This window comes from Molossus molossus, unplaced genomic scaffold (genome assembly GCF_014108415.1).
Source record: "Molossus molossus isolate mMolMol1 unplaced genomic scaffold, mMolMol1.p scaffold_m16_p_6, whole genome shotgun sequence".
Lineage (NCBI taxonomy): Eukaryota > Metazoa > Chordata > Mammalia > Chiroptera > Molossidae > Molossus > Molossus molossus.
This window is the reverse complement of record NW_023425399.1, coordinates 59,033,492-59,048,515: the sequence shown is the minus strand read 5'-3', so window position 1 is coordinate 59,048,515 and position 15,024 is coordinate 59,033,492. Positions and strand designations below refer to the sequence as shown.

At 41.1% G+C, this 15,024-nt stretch overlaps 1 protein-coding gene, 1 long non-coding RNA gene and 1 other non-coding gene across 4 annotated transcripts in view; 1 reads left to right on the top strand and 2 right to left on the bottom strand.

Moving 5' to 3' along the window:
- Positions 1-388: 388 nt before the first annotated feature.
- Positions 389-15,024, top strand: part of SEH1L (SEH1 like nucleoporin) — a 48,948-nt gene continuing 34,312 nt past the window's right edge. The window contains 2 exon segments of the mRNA XM_036244954.1: positions 389-537; positions 12,854-12,904. Coding sequence (XP_036100847.1) covers positions 427-537; positions 12,854-12,904 — 162 coding nt within the window. The 5' untranslated portion in view covers positions 389-426.
- LOC118619454 lies at positions 6,949-7,030 on the bottom strand. The gene has a single exon (XR_004957229.1). It is a non-coding gene; the product is annotated as a small nucleolar RNA SNORD45 (small nucleolar RNA).
- LOC118618602 overlaps positions 11,890-15,024 on the bottom strand; it is a 40,376-nt gene continuing 37,241 nt past the window's right edge. For both annotated transcript variants that reach the window (XR_004957075.1, XR_004957074.1), the window contains one exon: positions 11,890-11,983. This is a non-coding gene — a long non-coding RNA (uncharacterized LOC118618602). The remainder of the gene's footprint in view (positions 11,984-15,024) is intronic.

The following is a 15,024-nucleotide window of genomic DNA, read 5'->3' as shown; positions in this document are numbered from 1 at the left end:
TGATCAAATCCAAGCCCGTCTTTTCCACTCGCTCCCAACACTTAGCCCTTGTTTCGGGGGGAAACAAACTGGAACGTAGACCGAAACTGACTCAACGTGGAGAACTGTGGATTCTAAACTTTTTCATTTTTCTTAATTCCCATACTTCAACAATGAGTACTTCTCACTTTCATTAAAGCACCACAGAGCCCACGCCTAGAGTTCGGCGGCTGTCCATTATAAGGCTCCTTTAGGGGGCGCAGGCGCACTCGCTGCTGCCTCCCGGGGCATGACGGGACGAGGGGCGGGCACGTCGGCGCGCAAGTCACACGCACCAGGGACGTCCCAGCGGCCGGGCCCAGGTGGGTTGTGGTCCGCGTGGCGCCGCGGCTGCCTTCTTTCGAGGCGGGAGGGGCCGACGGAGAAGGCTCAGGCCTGGCGGAAGCCATGTTTGTGGCACGCAGCATTGCAGCGGATCATAAGGACCTCATCCATGATGTCTCTTTCGATTTCCACGGGCGGCGGATGGCGACCTGCTCCAGCGACCAGAGCGTCAAGGTGCGCGCGGAGCCTTCGGTCGGGGCTGACCTCGGAAGGAGGAGAGGGGAGCGTGCGCGACCCGCTGTTTGAGTGGAAGCACCGGCGCGTAGAAAGGGGACTACTTCCGATATTGAGGCGTGTCGCCGGGCACGAGGCCTCAACCTAAGGGAGGCAGGCAAGCTCCGGCCGACTGGTCTTGCCTGGTCATCCTCGCTCTCTATAATGGGGGAACACTAGCTCCCCAGGAGAGCCGTGCCGCGGAGCGCCTGCGCAGAGCGGGTGCGGGTCCGGGCCACCTGCGCGCTTCCACAGCCGGGGGCGCTGAGAGCCCGCGGGTTTCCCGCGAACCCTGGGTCGGGTCCCTGTGGACCGGAGCCAGGTAGCTTCCTCAGCTTAATCTCGGAGAGGGGTTTGTCAGTCGGCGGCTTGTTCAGTGAGAGGCCTGAGCCTTAGGGACCTGGTAGGGCAGTCATTTCGCGGTTTGTTCTTAAGTTCTCTGTGCCTCATCCCTCTCCTGGGAAGATTGTTCTCTCCTTGTGTTCAGGTAGGCTCACCTTGTTTCGCGGTGAAAGAAAATACAAATCTGTTTACACCCAATGAAGTTCTCTGCTAGGAATTGGAGTGTTTCTTAAAGTTCCTGCAAACCTCTGGATACCGCTCTGACAAGCATTTTTCTTAACAAGGATGATATTTGGGATTTAGGAACCTCAGAGATACGGGGTCAAAGGTAATAAACTTGACGATGAAAGCTGGAGTGTGGATTATTTGCATTCCCGACAACTCCAAAATAACTGAAAATCTGAAGGACGTTATTTACTTGTTTTTCATTGTCAAGTTTGATAACCGTAATTCCCTCAAATATAGTATTCTTTCTTGAAAAAGGGTAATGCCACCAAATCCACTGGATAATAAAGTGTAACTTGTAAAGTGTTTGGAATCACTTTTTTAAATTCGTTTTTTTGGTGTGTGGTAAACTAACCATTTTAAAGTGTATATTACAGTTCAGTGGTGATAAGCACAATATTCAACATTGTGCAGCCATCACCACTGTAAGTTTGTGGAACTTTTTCTTCATCCTAAACAGAAATTCTGTATGTAGGAACTCCCTTTTCTCTACTGCACCCAGTCCCTGGTCACCTCTGATTCTCTTTCTCTGTAAATTTGACTATTCTGGTACTTCATATAAATGCACTCATACAATATTTGTCCTTTTATTTATGATTTGTTTCATTTACTGTGATGTTTCCAAGGTTCATTCATATTTATAGTATGTATCAGAATTTCATTAAAATTTTTTTATATTTTTTAAAGAACTTTTTTTTTTTTCAGATAGAGTGGGAGGGAGAGAGAGGAAGAGAGAGAGAGAGAAACATCGATGTGAAGGGACACATCGAGTGGCTGCCACCCGCACGACCAATCAGGGCCGGGGACAAACTGCAACCGAGGTACGTGCCCTTAGCGGGAACCGAACCCAGGTCTCTCTGTACCGCAGGCCGACGCTCTAACCGCTGAGCCAAACTGGCCAGGGCTAAAGAACTTTTAAATAGATTTTTAGAGAGAGAGGGAGAGAAACAGTGTTAGATCAAAACATCTATCAGCTGCCTCCTGCTCAACCCCCACGGAGGATATAGCCAGCAACTGGGGCATCTGCCCTGGGAATGGAACCAGCAACCTTTCTTGTGCACAGGACAATGCCAACCAACTGAGGCACACCGGCCAGTGCTCAGAATGTCATTTTTTAGATTAATCTTTTGTTGTATGTATATACCACATTTTATTTTATTTTATTTATTTTATTTTATTTATTTTTATTTTATTTTATTTTATTTTTTATCCTCACCCGAGGACATTTTTCCATTTTTGTTCAGATAGAGCGGGAGGGAGAGAGAGGAAGAGAGAGAGAGAGAAACATCGATGTGAAGGGACACATCGAGTGGCTGCCACCCGCACGACCAACCAGGGCCGGGGACAAACTGCAACCGAGGTACGTGCCCTTAGTGGGAACCGAACCCGGGTCTCTCTGTACCGCAGGCCGACGCTCCAACCGCTGAGCCAAACCGGCCAGGGCTTTATTTTATTTTTTTATCCTTACTCAAGGACATTTTTGCATTTATTTTCAGATAGAGCAGGAGGGAGAGAGAAACATCTGATGTGAGAGACACATCGAGTGGTTGCCACCCACACGACCCCAACCAGGGCTGGGGACAAACTGCAACTGAGGTATGTGCTCTTAGCAGGAACCGAACCTGGGACTCTCTGGTCCAAGTACTGATGCCCTAACTGCTGAGCCAAACAGGCCAGGGCGTGAGGGAATATTTTAAAAGCTTTTGAGACTAATTGGCAAATTGCTATTTTGAAGGTTGCTGTATTATACACTGACAGTGAGAGTATTGATTTGATAGTATCATTTTCCATGTAGGGCATTATCATTATACGTTTTTTTCCCCTTTAAATGTTTTTATGTGGTAAAATACATATAACATAAAGTTTACTATTTTACCCATTTTTAAGTGTACAGTAAGTGGGATTAGGTACATTCATATTTTTCTGCAACCATCCACCTACAGAACTTTTTTATTTTGCAAAACTGAAACTCTGTCCATTAAATACACTATTTTGTAGCTCCTGGAAACCAGATTTCTGCCTCTGGGTACCTCATGTAAATGGAATCACACATGTGTCTTTTTTGTAAAAGGATTCTTTCACTTAGTGTAATATCTTTATTTTATTTTATTTTTTAATCCTCACCCGAGGATATTTTTCCACTTTTTGTACAGATAGAATGGGAGGGAGAGAGAGGAAGGGAGAGAGAGAGAGAAACATCGACGTGAAGGGACACATCGAGTGGCTGCCACCCACACGACCAACCAGGGCCGGGGACAAACTGCAACCGAAGTACATGCCCTCAGTGGGAACCAAACCCGGGTCTCTCTGGACCGCAGGCCGACGCTCTAACCGCTGAGCCAAACTGGCCAGGGCAGTGTAATATCTTTAAATGTTGTAGCATGTATCAGAATTTTTTTTTTAAAGGCTGAATATTCCATATGTATTGTATATACCACATTTTACTTACTCATCTGTCCATAGACCTGGGTAGCTTCTACATTTTAGCTGTTGTGAATAATGCTGCTGTGAATGTGGGTGTACAAATATCTCTGGGACTCTGCCTTTTATTATTTATTTGTTTTTTTTGTTATCCTCATCCGAGGACATTTTTCCATTTTTTTGTACAGAGTGGAAGGGAGAGAGAGAGGGAAACATCGATGTGAAAGGGACACATCGAGTGGCTGCCACCCGCACGACCAACCAGGGCCGGGGACAAACTGCAGCCGAGGTATGTGCCCTTAGCGGAAACTGAACCCGGGTCTCTCCGGACCGCAGGCCGACGCTCTAACCGCTGAGCCAAACCGGCCAGGGCTATTTGTTTTTTAAATTAAGTTTATTGGTCACATCTTTATCCAGTCATCTGTTGAAGGTCACTATTATGTTTCCATGCCTTGACTACTGTGAATGATGTTGCTGTGAACATAGAGGTACATATATCTTTACAAATAAATGTTTTCACATTTTTCAGCTAGAGCTCCAGAAGGGGGGTTGCTGGGTCATATGGTAACTCTAGTCTTAATTTTTTGAGGACCCTCCATACTGTTTTTCCATAGAGGCTGCACCAATTTACATTTTGACCAGCTGAGAATGAGGGTTCCCTTTTCCCCACATCCTCTCCAACACTTGTTATTTCTTGTCTTGTTAATAGTAGCCATTCTAACAGGTGGTGTCTCATTGTGGTTTTGATTTGCATTTCCCTTAAAGTTGAGCATCTTTTCATATATCTGTTGGTGTCTGTATGTCTTCTTGGGAAAAGTGTTCAGGTCCTTTGCTCATTTTTAAATTTTATTTTTATTTATTTTTTAGATAGAATGGGGGTGGAGTAGAGAGAGAAAGAGAAAGAGAGAGAGAGAGAGAGAGAGACATTGATGAGAGAGAACATCAATTGTTCTCTCTCTGCATGCCCCCCACTGGGGATTTGGACCACAACCTGGGCATGTGCCCTTATGTGGAATAGAACTGGCGACCTCTGGGTGGGTGAGTTGACGTTCAACCACTGAGCCACACTGGCCAGGCCCAGTCCATTCATTTTTATTTTTGTTTTTACTTCCCTTGCCTTTGGGATCAAGTTCACAAAAACTTCTTGAGACCAAGGTTCATAAGTTTAGTACCAGTGTTTTCTTCTATGTATTTTATTGTTTAAGGTCTTATAATCAAGTCTACTTCATTTTGAGTTAATTTTTGTGCATGGTGTCAGATAGCAGTCTAGTTACTTTCTCTTGCATGTGGCTTTCCAATTTTCCCAGCACCATTTATTGAAAAGGCTTTCATCCTCCATTGTATGTTTTTGGCTCCTTAGTCAAAAAATAGTTGTTAATATATGTGTGTGTGTATTTCTGGGCTCTTAGTTCCATTATATTGGTCTGCATATCTGTTTTTCTGCCAATATTGTATTGTTTTGATTATTTTAGCTTTGTAGTATTATTTGAATTCAGGCAGTGTGATACCTCCAGCTTTGTCTTTTTTTCTCTCAGGATTACTTTAACTATTTTTTGTTCTGTTTCTTTGAAAAATACCATTGGGTTTTTGCTGGGGATTGCATTAAATCTATTGCTTGAGGTAATATGGCCATTTCACCTATGTTAATAATTCTAATCCATGAACATCGCATCTTTCCATTGTTTTGTGTCTTCAATTTCTTTCAACAATGTCTTATGGTTTTCCATGTATAGGTCCTTCACTTTCTTAAGTTTATTCTTAGGTATTTTATTCTTTTTGTTGCAATTGCAAATGGGAGTGTTTTCTTTATTTCATTACCTGATGCTTCATTGTTAGTATATAGAAATACAGTGGATTTTTGTACATTGATTTTGTGTCCTGCAACTTTACTATGTTTATTTATTGTTTTTAATAGTTTTGGAGTATAGTCTTATGGTATTTCTATATGTAGAGTCATGTCATCCGTAAATAATGACATGATTTTACTTCATTCTCACTTTTGATGCCTATTATCTATTTCCTTTGCCTGATTGCTCTGGCTAGGACTTCCAGTACTATGTTGAATAACAGTGGCAAGAGTGAGTATTCTTGTCTTGTTCCTGATCTTAGAGGAAAAGCTTTCAGATTTTCACCATTGAGTATGATATTAGCTGAAGGTTTGTCATATATGGCCTTCATTATGTTAAGGTACTTTCCTTCTTTTATTAAGTGCTTTAATCATAAATGGATGTTGTATCTTGTGAAATAATTTTTCTGCATCTATTGATATCATATGATTTTCATCTTTTGACTCGATCATGATATATTTATTATCTTTTTTATATATTGTTATGTATGATTTGCCAGTATTTGGTTAGGATTTTTGCATCTCTTTTTATCAGCTGTTAGTCTGTAGTTTCTTTTTTTAAAAATATGTTTTTATTGATTTTTTTAGAGGAGAGGAATGGAGATGGAGGGAGAGATAGAAACATTGATTTGAGAGAGATATATTGATCGGCTGCCTCCTGCACACCCCGCTACTGGAGATTGAGCCCACAACCCGAGCATGTGTCCTAACCAGGAATTGAACCAGTGACCTCTTGGTGTATGGGACAATGCTCAATCCATTAAGCCGTACTGGTCAGGCTGTAATTTCTTTTTTTGTGTGTTTACCTGTGCAAGTTCAGTCCTTTTTGTCTTGCCTTTATATGTTTTTGTTGTCACATATCCCTTTTTATACTGTGTTTGTTTCTAAATTGCAGGAGTTACAGTCTTTTTGAAAATGCTTTTACCCCCTTTAATCTTTATGTTATAATTAAGTGTTTAATATGCTGTTCTGAAGTAGAAGTGCAGTTTCCTGCTTCTGTTTTTCTGTTTGTCATCTTACTGGCATTTTTGTATTCTTTTGTCTTTTTGTTTCAGGTAGAAGAGCTCATTTCATTTATTGTATTGCAGGTCTTGTGGTGGTAAATTTTGTTAGCATTTCTTTGTCTGGAAAAGCCTTTATTTCTCCTTTATATCTAAAGAATAACTTTGCTGTATATATTATCATTGGCTGGTGATTTCTCTCTTTCAATATTTTTTTTTCTTTCTATTTGCTCCTAGCTTGTAAGGTTTCTGTTGGGGAAAAAAAAACAATGATAATCTAATGAGGTTTCCATCATAGGTACACTCTTTATTTTTCTTGGCAGCCTTGAAAATTCTTTCATTGTCATTAAATTTTACAATGGAAGAATTTTTGGAGAATGTTTTTATGGGTTGGGATATTTAGGTGTTCTGTTAGATTCTTGGATTTGAGGGTCCATCTCTTTGCATAGATTTGGAAAGATTTGATTATTTGTTTGAATAGGCTCTCTGTTTCTTTCTCCATCTGGTATACCATTATTCTCCTTTTTTTTTTCCCTCAAGGTTTCAGTGTAATCCTAGAGCTAGTGTTATCATATGTCAGCCGTAAATTCAGGTAATACATTGCAACACATCATTGACCTACCCATTAGTCTTATATTGGTCTGTCTTTCTTCTTTTTTTAAAAAAAATTTATCTTTATTGTTGAATGTATTACAGACGTTCCTCATTTTCCCCCTATTGACTCTTTCCTCCCCACTCCCGCCCCCCTCCTGCCTTTCCTCACACTGTTGTCTGTGTCTATTGATTATGCATATATACATATAAGTTCTTTGGTTTATCTCTTCCTACCCCCAACCCACCTTCCCATTGAGGTTGTCAGTCTAGCAACCAATTTGTACTTCTTAATCCCTTCACCTTTTTCACTCATTCCCCCAACTCCCCTCCCATCTGCCAACCAACAAAATGTTCTCTGTGAGAATGCTTCTGTTCTGCCTGTTCATTTTGTCTGTAGATTCAATTGTCGATAGATATGTATTATTAATTGCCATTTTATTTGTTCATATTTTTTATCTTTTTTTCAGGAAGACCCTTCAACATTTCATATAATAATAGTTTGGTGGTGAAGAACTCCTTTAGCTTTTTAATCTGAGAACCTCTTCATATGTCCATCAGTTCCAAATGAGAGCTTTGCAGGATAGAGTAATCTTGTATGTTCTTGCTTTTCATCACTTTGAATATTTCTTGCCACTCCCTTCTGGCCTGCAAAGTTTCTTTTGAGAAATCAGCTGACAGTCTAATAGGAACTCCCTTGTAGGTAACTAACTGCTTTTTTCTTGCTGCTTTTAAGATTCTGTCTTTGCCTTGAACTTTTTGCATTTTGATGATGATGTGTCTTGGTGTGGGCCTCTTGGGGTTCATCTTGTTTGAGACTCTCTGTGCTTCCTGGACTTGTATTGCTTGTTTCCTTCACCAAGTTAGGGAAGTTTTCTGCCATTATTGTTTCAAATAGGTTTTCGATTTCTTGTTCTCTCTCTTCTCCTCTGGCACCCCCAAGATGCGATTGTTGGCACGCTTGAAGTTGTCCCAGAGGCTCCTTACACTATCCTCATTTTTTTGGATTCTTTTTTCTTTTTGCTGTTCTGATTGGGTGATTTTTGCTTCCTTATATTCCAAATCGATGGCTTGCTTTTTGGCTTTTCCTGCTCTACTATTGAATCTGTATAAATTATTCTTTATTTCAGTTAGTGCCTCCATTTCTGACTGCTCCTTTTTAATGCTCTTGAGGCCCTCACTAAGTTCACTGAGGTTCTCACTAAGTTCATTGAGCATCCTTATAAGCAGTGTTTTGAACTCTGTATCTGTTAGGTTGCTTATCTCCATTTCACTCAGTTCTTTTCCTGGAGTTTTGTTCTGTTCTTTCATTTGGGACCTGTTTCTTTGTCTCCTTCTTTTGGCTGCCTTCCTGTGTTTGTTTCTATGTATTACTTAACGAGAGGTATGGGGCTAGCTGAGACCAGATGCTGCTTGTTTGAAAGCATTTAGGAAAACCTGAAGTAGGATCCAAGACAGGCCAATCCTGTGGTAAAGCAACTGGCAACAGCTTGGGTGGGCCTGAAAGTTGGGTGGGGTGGGGCCTCAAGGAATCACCAGGGCGGGGGAAACAGTATGAGCTAAGTTGCTGGAGTCTCAGATATGGTGGCTGTCTGCTGTCCAAGGGAAGGGCTTACCAAAGGAACAAAGGCCTCTGATAGCATGTCTGTCCAGGAGGAAGCTGCCTCTTCAGCCCTTGCCCCAATGCCAAATAACTCTGTTCTTCCTCATTTGTCTCTGATGCCTTTCAAGCTGCCTACCCCCTCGCTGGAGCCTGGAGGGTGTGAGTCCGAGTAAGTCTGTGCACTGGCCCTTTAAGAGGAGCGGCGTGGGGCTCCAGCTGCCTCAGCTGCCCTTAGCCTCAGTTCCCGCTGTTCTTTTCAGCCAGAAGTTATGGGGATTGTCTTTCAGGCACTGGAACCCTGAGCTGGGCACCTAGTGTTGGATGGGGACCCCCTTCATACTCAGGGAGGACCTTCCCAGCTGAGGTATCCTCCTGATTTTTATCTGCTACACATGAGTGTGGGACCAGCCTGCCACACCTCCGCCCCTCCTACCTGTCTAGATATGGCTGCTTCTTTAATTTTGTAGTTTTAGAACTTCCATTCAGCTTGATTTCAGGCAGTTTTGAATGATGGTTGTTCTGTAGTTTAGTTGTAACTTTGATGTGGTTGTGGGAGGACTCGATACCGCGTTTACCTATGCCGTCATCTTGACCGGAAGTTCCTTATGTTGGTCTTTCTAATGGAGTCAAATAGTTGTAGAGTTCTTCTGAGTTATTTCTAGAATTCCATCTTCAAGTTCACTAATTCTTTCTTCCATCTGGTATGCTCTATTTCTTAAGTTCTTTAATCTATTCTTCATCTCATTTACTGAGTTCTTCAGCTCCAGAATTTCTGTTTGGTTCTTTATTATAGTTTCAGTCTCTTTGTTAAAGTATCCTTTTGTTCATTGACTTTATTGCTGAGCTCATTGAACTACCTTTCTGAGTTTTCTTGTATTTTGCTGAATTTTTTCAGAACTACAATCTTGAATTCACTGTCATTTAAATCATAGTCCTCCATGTCTTTCCGTTTGTTTTCTGGAGACTTTCATTTTCTTTCTGAACTACCTTGTTACCTTCTTTATTTGTGGTATTTGATGGATTATTTCTCTGTCTGGGCATTTGAAGAATTAAAATATTTTTTAGATACTATTTTGCTTTAACAGTGTAGTAGTGAGCCCTGGCTGATTTGGCTTAGCAGTTAGAGTGTAGGCCTGTAGACCAGAGAGTACTGGATTTGGTTCCCACTAAGGGCACGTACCTCGGTTGCAGTTTGTTCCCGGCCCTGGTTGGGATCGTGTGGGTGACAAGCACTTGATGTGTCTCTCTCACATGGATGTTTCTCTCTCTCTCTTCCTCCCTCTCTCCCTCCCGCTCTATCTGAAGATAAATACAAAAATGTCCCCGGGTGAGGATAAAAAATCAGCAACAAAACAATGTAGCAGTGATAAGTAGAGGTCTTTCTTTTGCTTTCCACTAGATGGTGCTATAGCATAAGTTTTTGTTGTCTCTTATCTGAACTATCAGCTGAGACTTCCAGGATCTCTGTGGGGTATGTTGCCTTGGCTGTGGAAAATACCTTCTATTCCCTGAGGAGGTGGATGTCCCCTCTGTAACTGGGTCCCCTCTGTCTCAGGGCACTATTTCTGTGGTGGAATGTGATGGGTGATGGGGCTCCAGGCCTTTGATTTCTCAGTGCTACTTCCTATAATCAGAGGCTGCTATCTGTACTATACTGTCTAAGGTGTCCCAGCTGCCTCTACTAGGTTCTCTGCAATGGGTAGGGGATAATTGGGCAGGAGGAGGTGGGTTCACCAGTCTGGCTTTGTCTTTTTCAACTGGGTTTAGCTGCACTGTGTACCAGCCACTTCGGGTGGAATAGTGCATCTGACCCTATGCCTTCTCCAGGCTGCTAAGTGAGGCTGTATTCTAACAGTGTCACTGTCACCCTGTCAGCTGGAGCTGGGAGAGATGCAGCTTTATTTTGTTCCCTGATAACTGTGGCTGTCGGTTTGTATCTGCTGTACTTTTGTACCACTTGTCACTTCCGTCACTGGACTCAGCTGCATTGTGTGGCCTCTGGCTCCCTCTCTGGGTTGCCAAATGAGGGCTGTCATCCCCTTCCTCCACTGCCCACTCCCATATGTTCACCTGCAGATGTCTCAGTACGTGGATCTCTCAGACATGTTTGTGTGTTGAGCAGGCACTCCTTTGTTGAATTATAGGTGTTCAACTTGTTGGAAGTTCATGGGGAGAGCAGGTGGTCTTGTCACTCTGCCATGATCCTGATGTCACTGTGAGACCCTGATTTTAACACTTTTGGGTATATACCCTGGAGTAGAATTGCTGGATCACATGGTACTTCTATTTTTAGTTTTTTTGAGGAGCCATCATACTGTTTATTATTACATATTTTAAAAGGTTAAAATGTCATTTTGTTATTTTTTTTTTTTTTTTTTTTTATCCTCACCCGAGGATATTTTTCCACTTTTTGTACAGATAGAGTGGGAGGGAGAGAGAGGAAGGGAGAGAGAGAGAAACATCGACATGAAGGGACACATCGAGTGGCTGCCACCCACACGACCAACCAGGGCCGGGGACAAACTGCAACCGAAGTACGTGCCCTTAGCGGGAACCGAACCCGGGTCTTTCCGGACCGCAGGCCGATGCTCTAACCGCTGAGCCAAACCGGCCAGGGCCATTTTGTTATTTTAATCTATATATTTTTTAGTAAGGTTCAGTAGTTTGCTTTTGTTACATATAAAATTGATCCTCATTATTTGCAGATTGTATTTGTGAATTTGTTTACCTTCTAAAATTTTAACCCCCAAATCAGTAGTTATTTTGTTGATATGAACAAAGGGGCAAAAAATTGGAGTTGCCTGATATACACGTTTCCAGTTGAGGTCCAGTGGGGTGACATACTTTCTTCCCATTTTGGCTCTCATACTGTAAACAAGTGTTCTCAGTACCTATTTATTGCCACATTTTTTCACATTTTTGTTCTTTTCATTGGTGACTTCACGTCTAGAATGTTCCCAAGCGTAGTGCTGAAGTGCTGCCTAGTGTTCCTAAGTGCGCAAAGGCTATGATGAGCTCTAGGAAGAAAATATGTGTGTTAAGGAAGCTTCATTTAGGTGTGAGTTATAGTGCTGTTGGCTTTGAGTTCAATGTTAATGAATCAATACTATATGTTAAATAAGGTGTCTTTAAACAGATACACACATAAGACAGAGTTATGTATTGATTGGTTGACAAATATGTTGTGACCAGAGGCTCCTATGAATCTCACCTTGTATTTTCCTTAGGAGCAGTGGCTCAGTATTTGCTAATTCATTGTTTATAGCAACATGAGACCATAATTACCTTGAATAACAAGACTTGATTGTATAGTCAAACCTCGGTTTTTTAATGTCTTCCATCCCTTTCATGCTGATAGTTGTATAATCCGTCAGGTGTCTGTGAGGTGACAAACAGAGGAGAGAATGCATGAATATGAGTCAGTTTACTGCTGTTAACAGCTCAGGAAATTGTACTGTGAATCTTTTCATGTTTTTTTTTTTGCTCCTGTTGCTGCTTATTAAAATTTTTTTACTTTACATCTCGTGTCCTTTTTATTTTTAAAGTGTTTATTTATAGATTAAACAGTACATTAAACATGTACTGTATATAAAAAAAGGTTAAAATGGAATCATTTTTGGGGTCTGGAATGCATTAATTCAATTTATATTATATCTAAAGGGAAGAAATGCTTCGGTTTTTGTTTTTATTTATTTATTTATTTATTTTTATCCTCACCCGAGGACACTTTTTCATTCTTTGTTCAGATAGAGCAGGAGGGAGAGAGAGAGAGAGAAACATCGATGTGAAAGGGACACATCGAGTGGCTGCCACCCGCACGACCAACCAGGGCCGCGGACACAGACAAACTGCAACCGAGGTACATGCCCTTAGCGGGAACCGAACCCAGGTCTCTCCGGACTGCAGGCCGACGCTTTAACCGCTGAGCCAAACCAGCCAGGGCAATGCTTCGGTTTTTGAACAGCCTTCTGGAACAAATTAAGTTTGAGAACCGAGTTTCCATTGTAATTTTAATTGTCTCTATTACTTGTTAGAGCTCAGATTCTTTGATCCCCCCCCCCCTAAGTATCTGACACATCCAAAGTTCTCAATAAATATTTGAATGAATGAATGTTTGCTTATTGGTTGTATTCTTGTGTGAATTTATGTTCACCTCCTTTGCTCTAATACTGATTTAGTCTTGATGTTTTTCATATTAATGTTTAGGAAGTCTGTGTATAAAATATCTGCCTTTTAATTTCTTTGTAGGTTTGGGATAAAAGTGAAAGTGGAGATTGGCATTGTACTGCTAGCTGGAAGGTTAGTATTTATTTTTACAGTAATTTTTAAAAAGTAAATTGTTTACTGTCTATTTGGGAGTATCAGTATTCTGTTCAGCTTTGGGAGAATGATGAATTTTATACTTATTTTCCTAAAAAGGAATTTTACAATTTTCACTATTAAAGTAACAGAAATACACTTTAGAAAATTTGAGAATAAGAAAATTTTTTTTTTTTTATCCTCACCTAAGGACATTTTTTTTGCATTTATCTTCAGAGCGAAAGGGAGCGAGGGAGGAAGAGAGAGACAGAAACATAGATATGAGAGAGACACATCGACTGGTTGCCACCCACACAATCCCAACTGGGGTTGGGGACAAACTGCAACCAAGGTACATGCCCTTAGCGGGAACCGAACCTGGGACTCTCTGGTGCTCGGGCCGACCCGCTAAATGCTGAGCCAAACTGGCCAGGGTGAGAATAAGAAAATTTGTAATTCCATACCATTCTAACATAATTATTGTTAGCATGTTAGTATTTTTTTTTTCATTTACATATTTTTAATAGCTGTGATGTTTCATACATTTTTATTTCTTGATTTAAAAAAAACCTTACTCAGGTGGAATTTTACATACCTTAAGAGTCATCAATTTTTTTTTTAATTAACTTATTTTATTATTATTTTTTTTATCCTCACCCGAGGACATCTTTCTATATTTTGTTCAGATAGAGTGGGAGGGAGAGAGAGAGAGAAAGAGAAAGAGAAACATCGACGTGAAAGGGACACATTGAGTGGTTGCTACCCACAAGACCAACCAGGGCTGGGGAAATTACAGCCGAGGTACGTGCCCTTAGCGGGAACTGAACCCGGGTCTCTCTGGTCCGCAGGCTGATACTCTAACCGCTGAGCCAGACCGGCCAGGGCAAGAGTCATCAATTTTAAGTGTGCAGTTCAGTAAGTTTTAGTAAATTTATTTATTTATTTTATTTAAAATATGTTTTTATTGATTTTTTTAATTTTATTAATTTTTTATTCTTTTTTGTTACAGATGTTTCTCCTTTTTTACCCCATTGACACCCTCTACCCCATCCCCCACCCTCCCCGTCCCCAGCTTTGTTGTCCATGTACATTGGTTATGCATACATGCATATAAGATCTGTGGTTTATCTCTTCCCACCCCCCCAACCCGTCTTCTGAGGGATGTCAGTCTGTGCCCTACTTTCGTGTTTCTGGGTCTCCCGTATTCTTCAGACTGTTATGTTCATTATATTCCATATATAAGTGAGATCATGTGGTATTTGTCTTTTTCTGCTTGGCTTGTTTCACTTAGGATAATACTTTCCAGGTCCCTCCATGTCGTCTCAAAGGATAAGAGATCTTTCTTTCTTACAGCTGCATAGTACTCCATTGTGTATATGTACCACAGCTTTTTTATCCATTCGTCTACTGATGGACACTTGGGCTGTTTCCAGATCTTAGCTATTGTAAATAGTGCTGCTCTGAACACGGGGGTACATATATTCCTTCTGATTAGTATTTCAGGCTTCTTAGGGTATATTCCTAGGAATAAACTTAACCAAAGAAGTAAAGGACCTCTTCACAGAAAACTACAGGTTATTGGAAAAAGACATAGAGGAAGATATAAAAAAGTAGAAGCACATACCTTGTTCATGGATTGGAAGAATTAACATCATTAAAATGTCCATACTACCCAAAGCAATCTATAGATTCAATGCAATCCCCATCAAAATACCAATGACATATCTCACAGAACTAGAACAAATACTTCAAAAGTTCATATGGAACCAAAAAAGACCTCGAATAGCCACAGCAATTTTGAACAAGAAGGACAAAGTAGGTGGGATCACAATACCAGATATCAGGTTACAAAGCGACTGGAATCAAAACAGCCTGGTACTGGCACAAGAACAGGCATATAGACCGGCGGAACAGAACAGAGAACCCAGAAATGGACCCAAGGCAATATGCTCAATTAATATTTGACAAAGGTGGCAAGAGCATACAATGGAGTAAAGGCAGCCTCTTTAATAAATGGTGTTAGGAAAATTGGACAGCTACATGCAAAAAAATAAAACTAGACCATCAACTTACACCATACACAAAAATAAACTCAAAATGGATGAAAGACTTAAATGTGA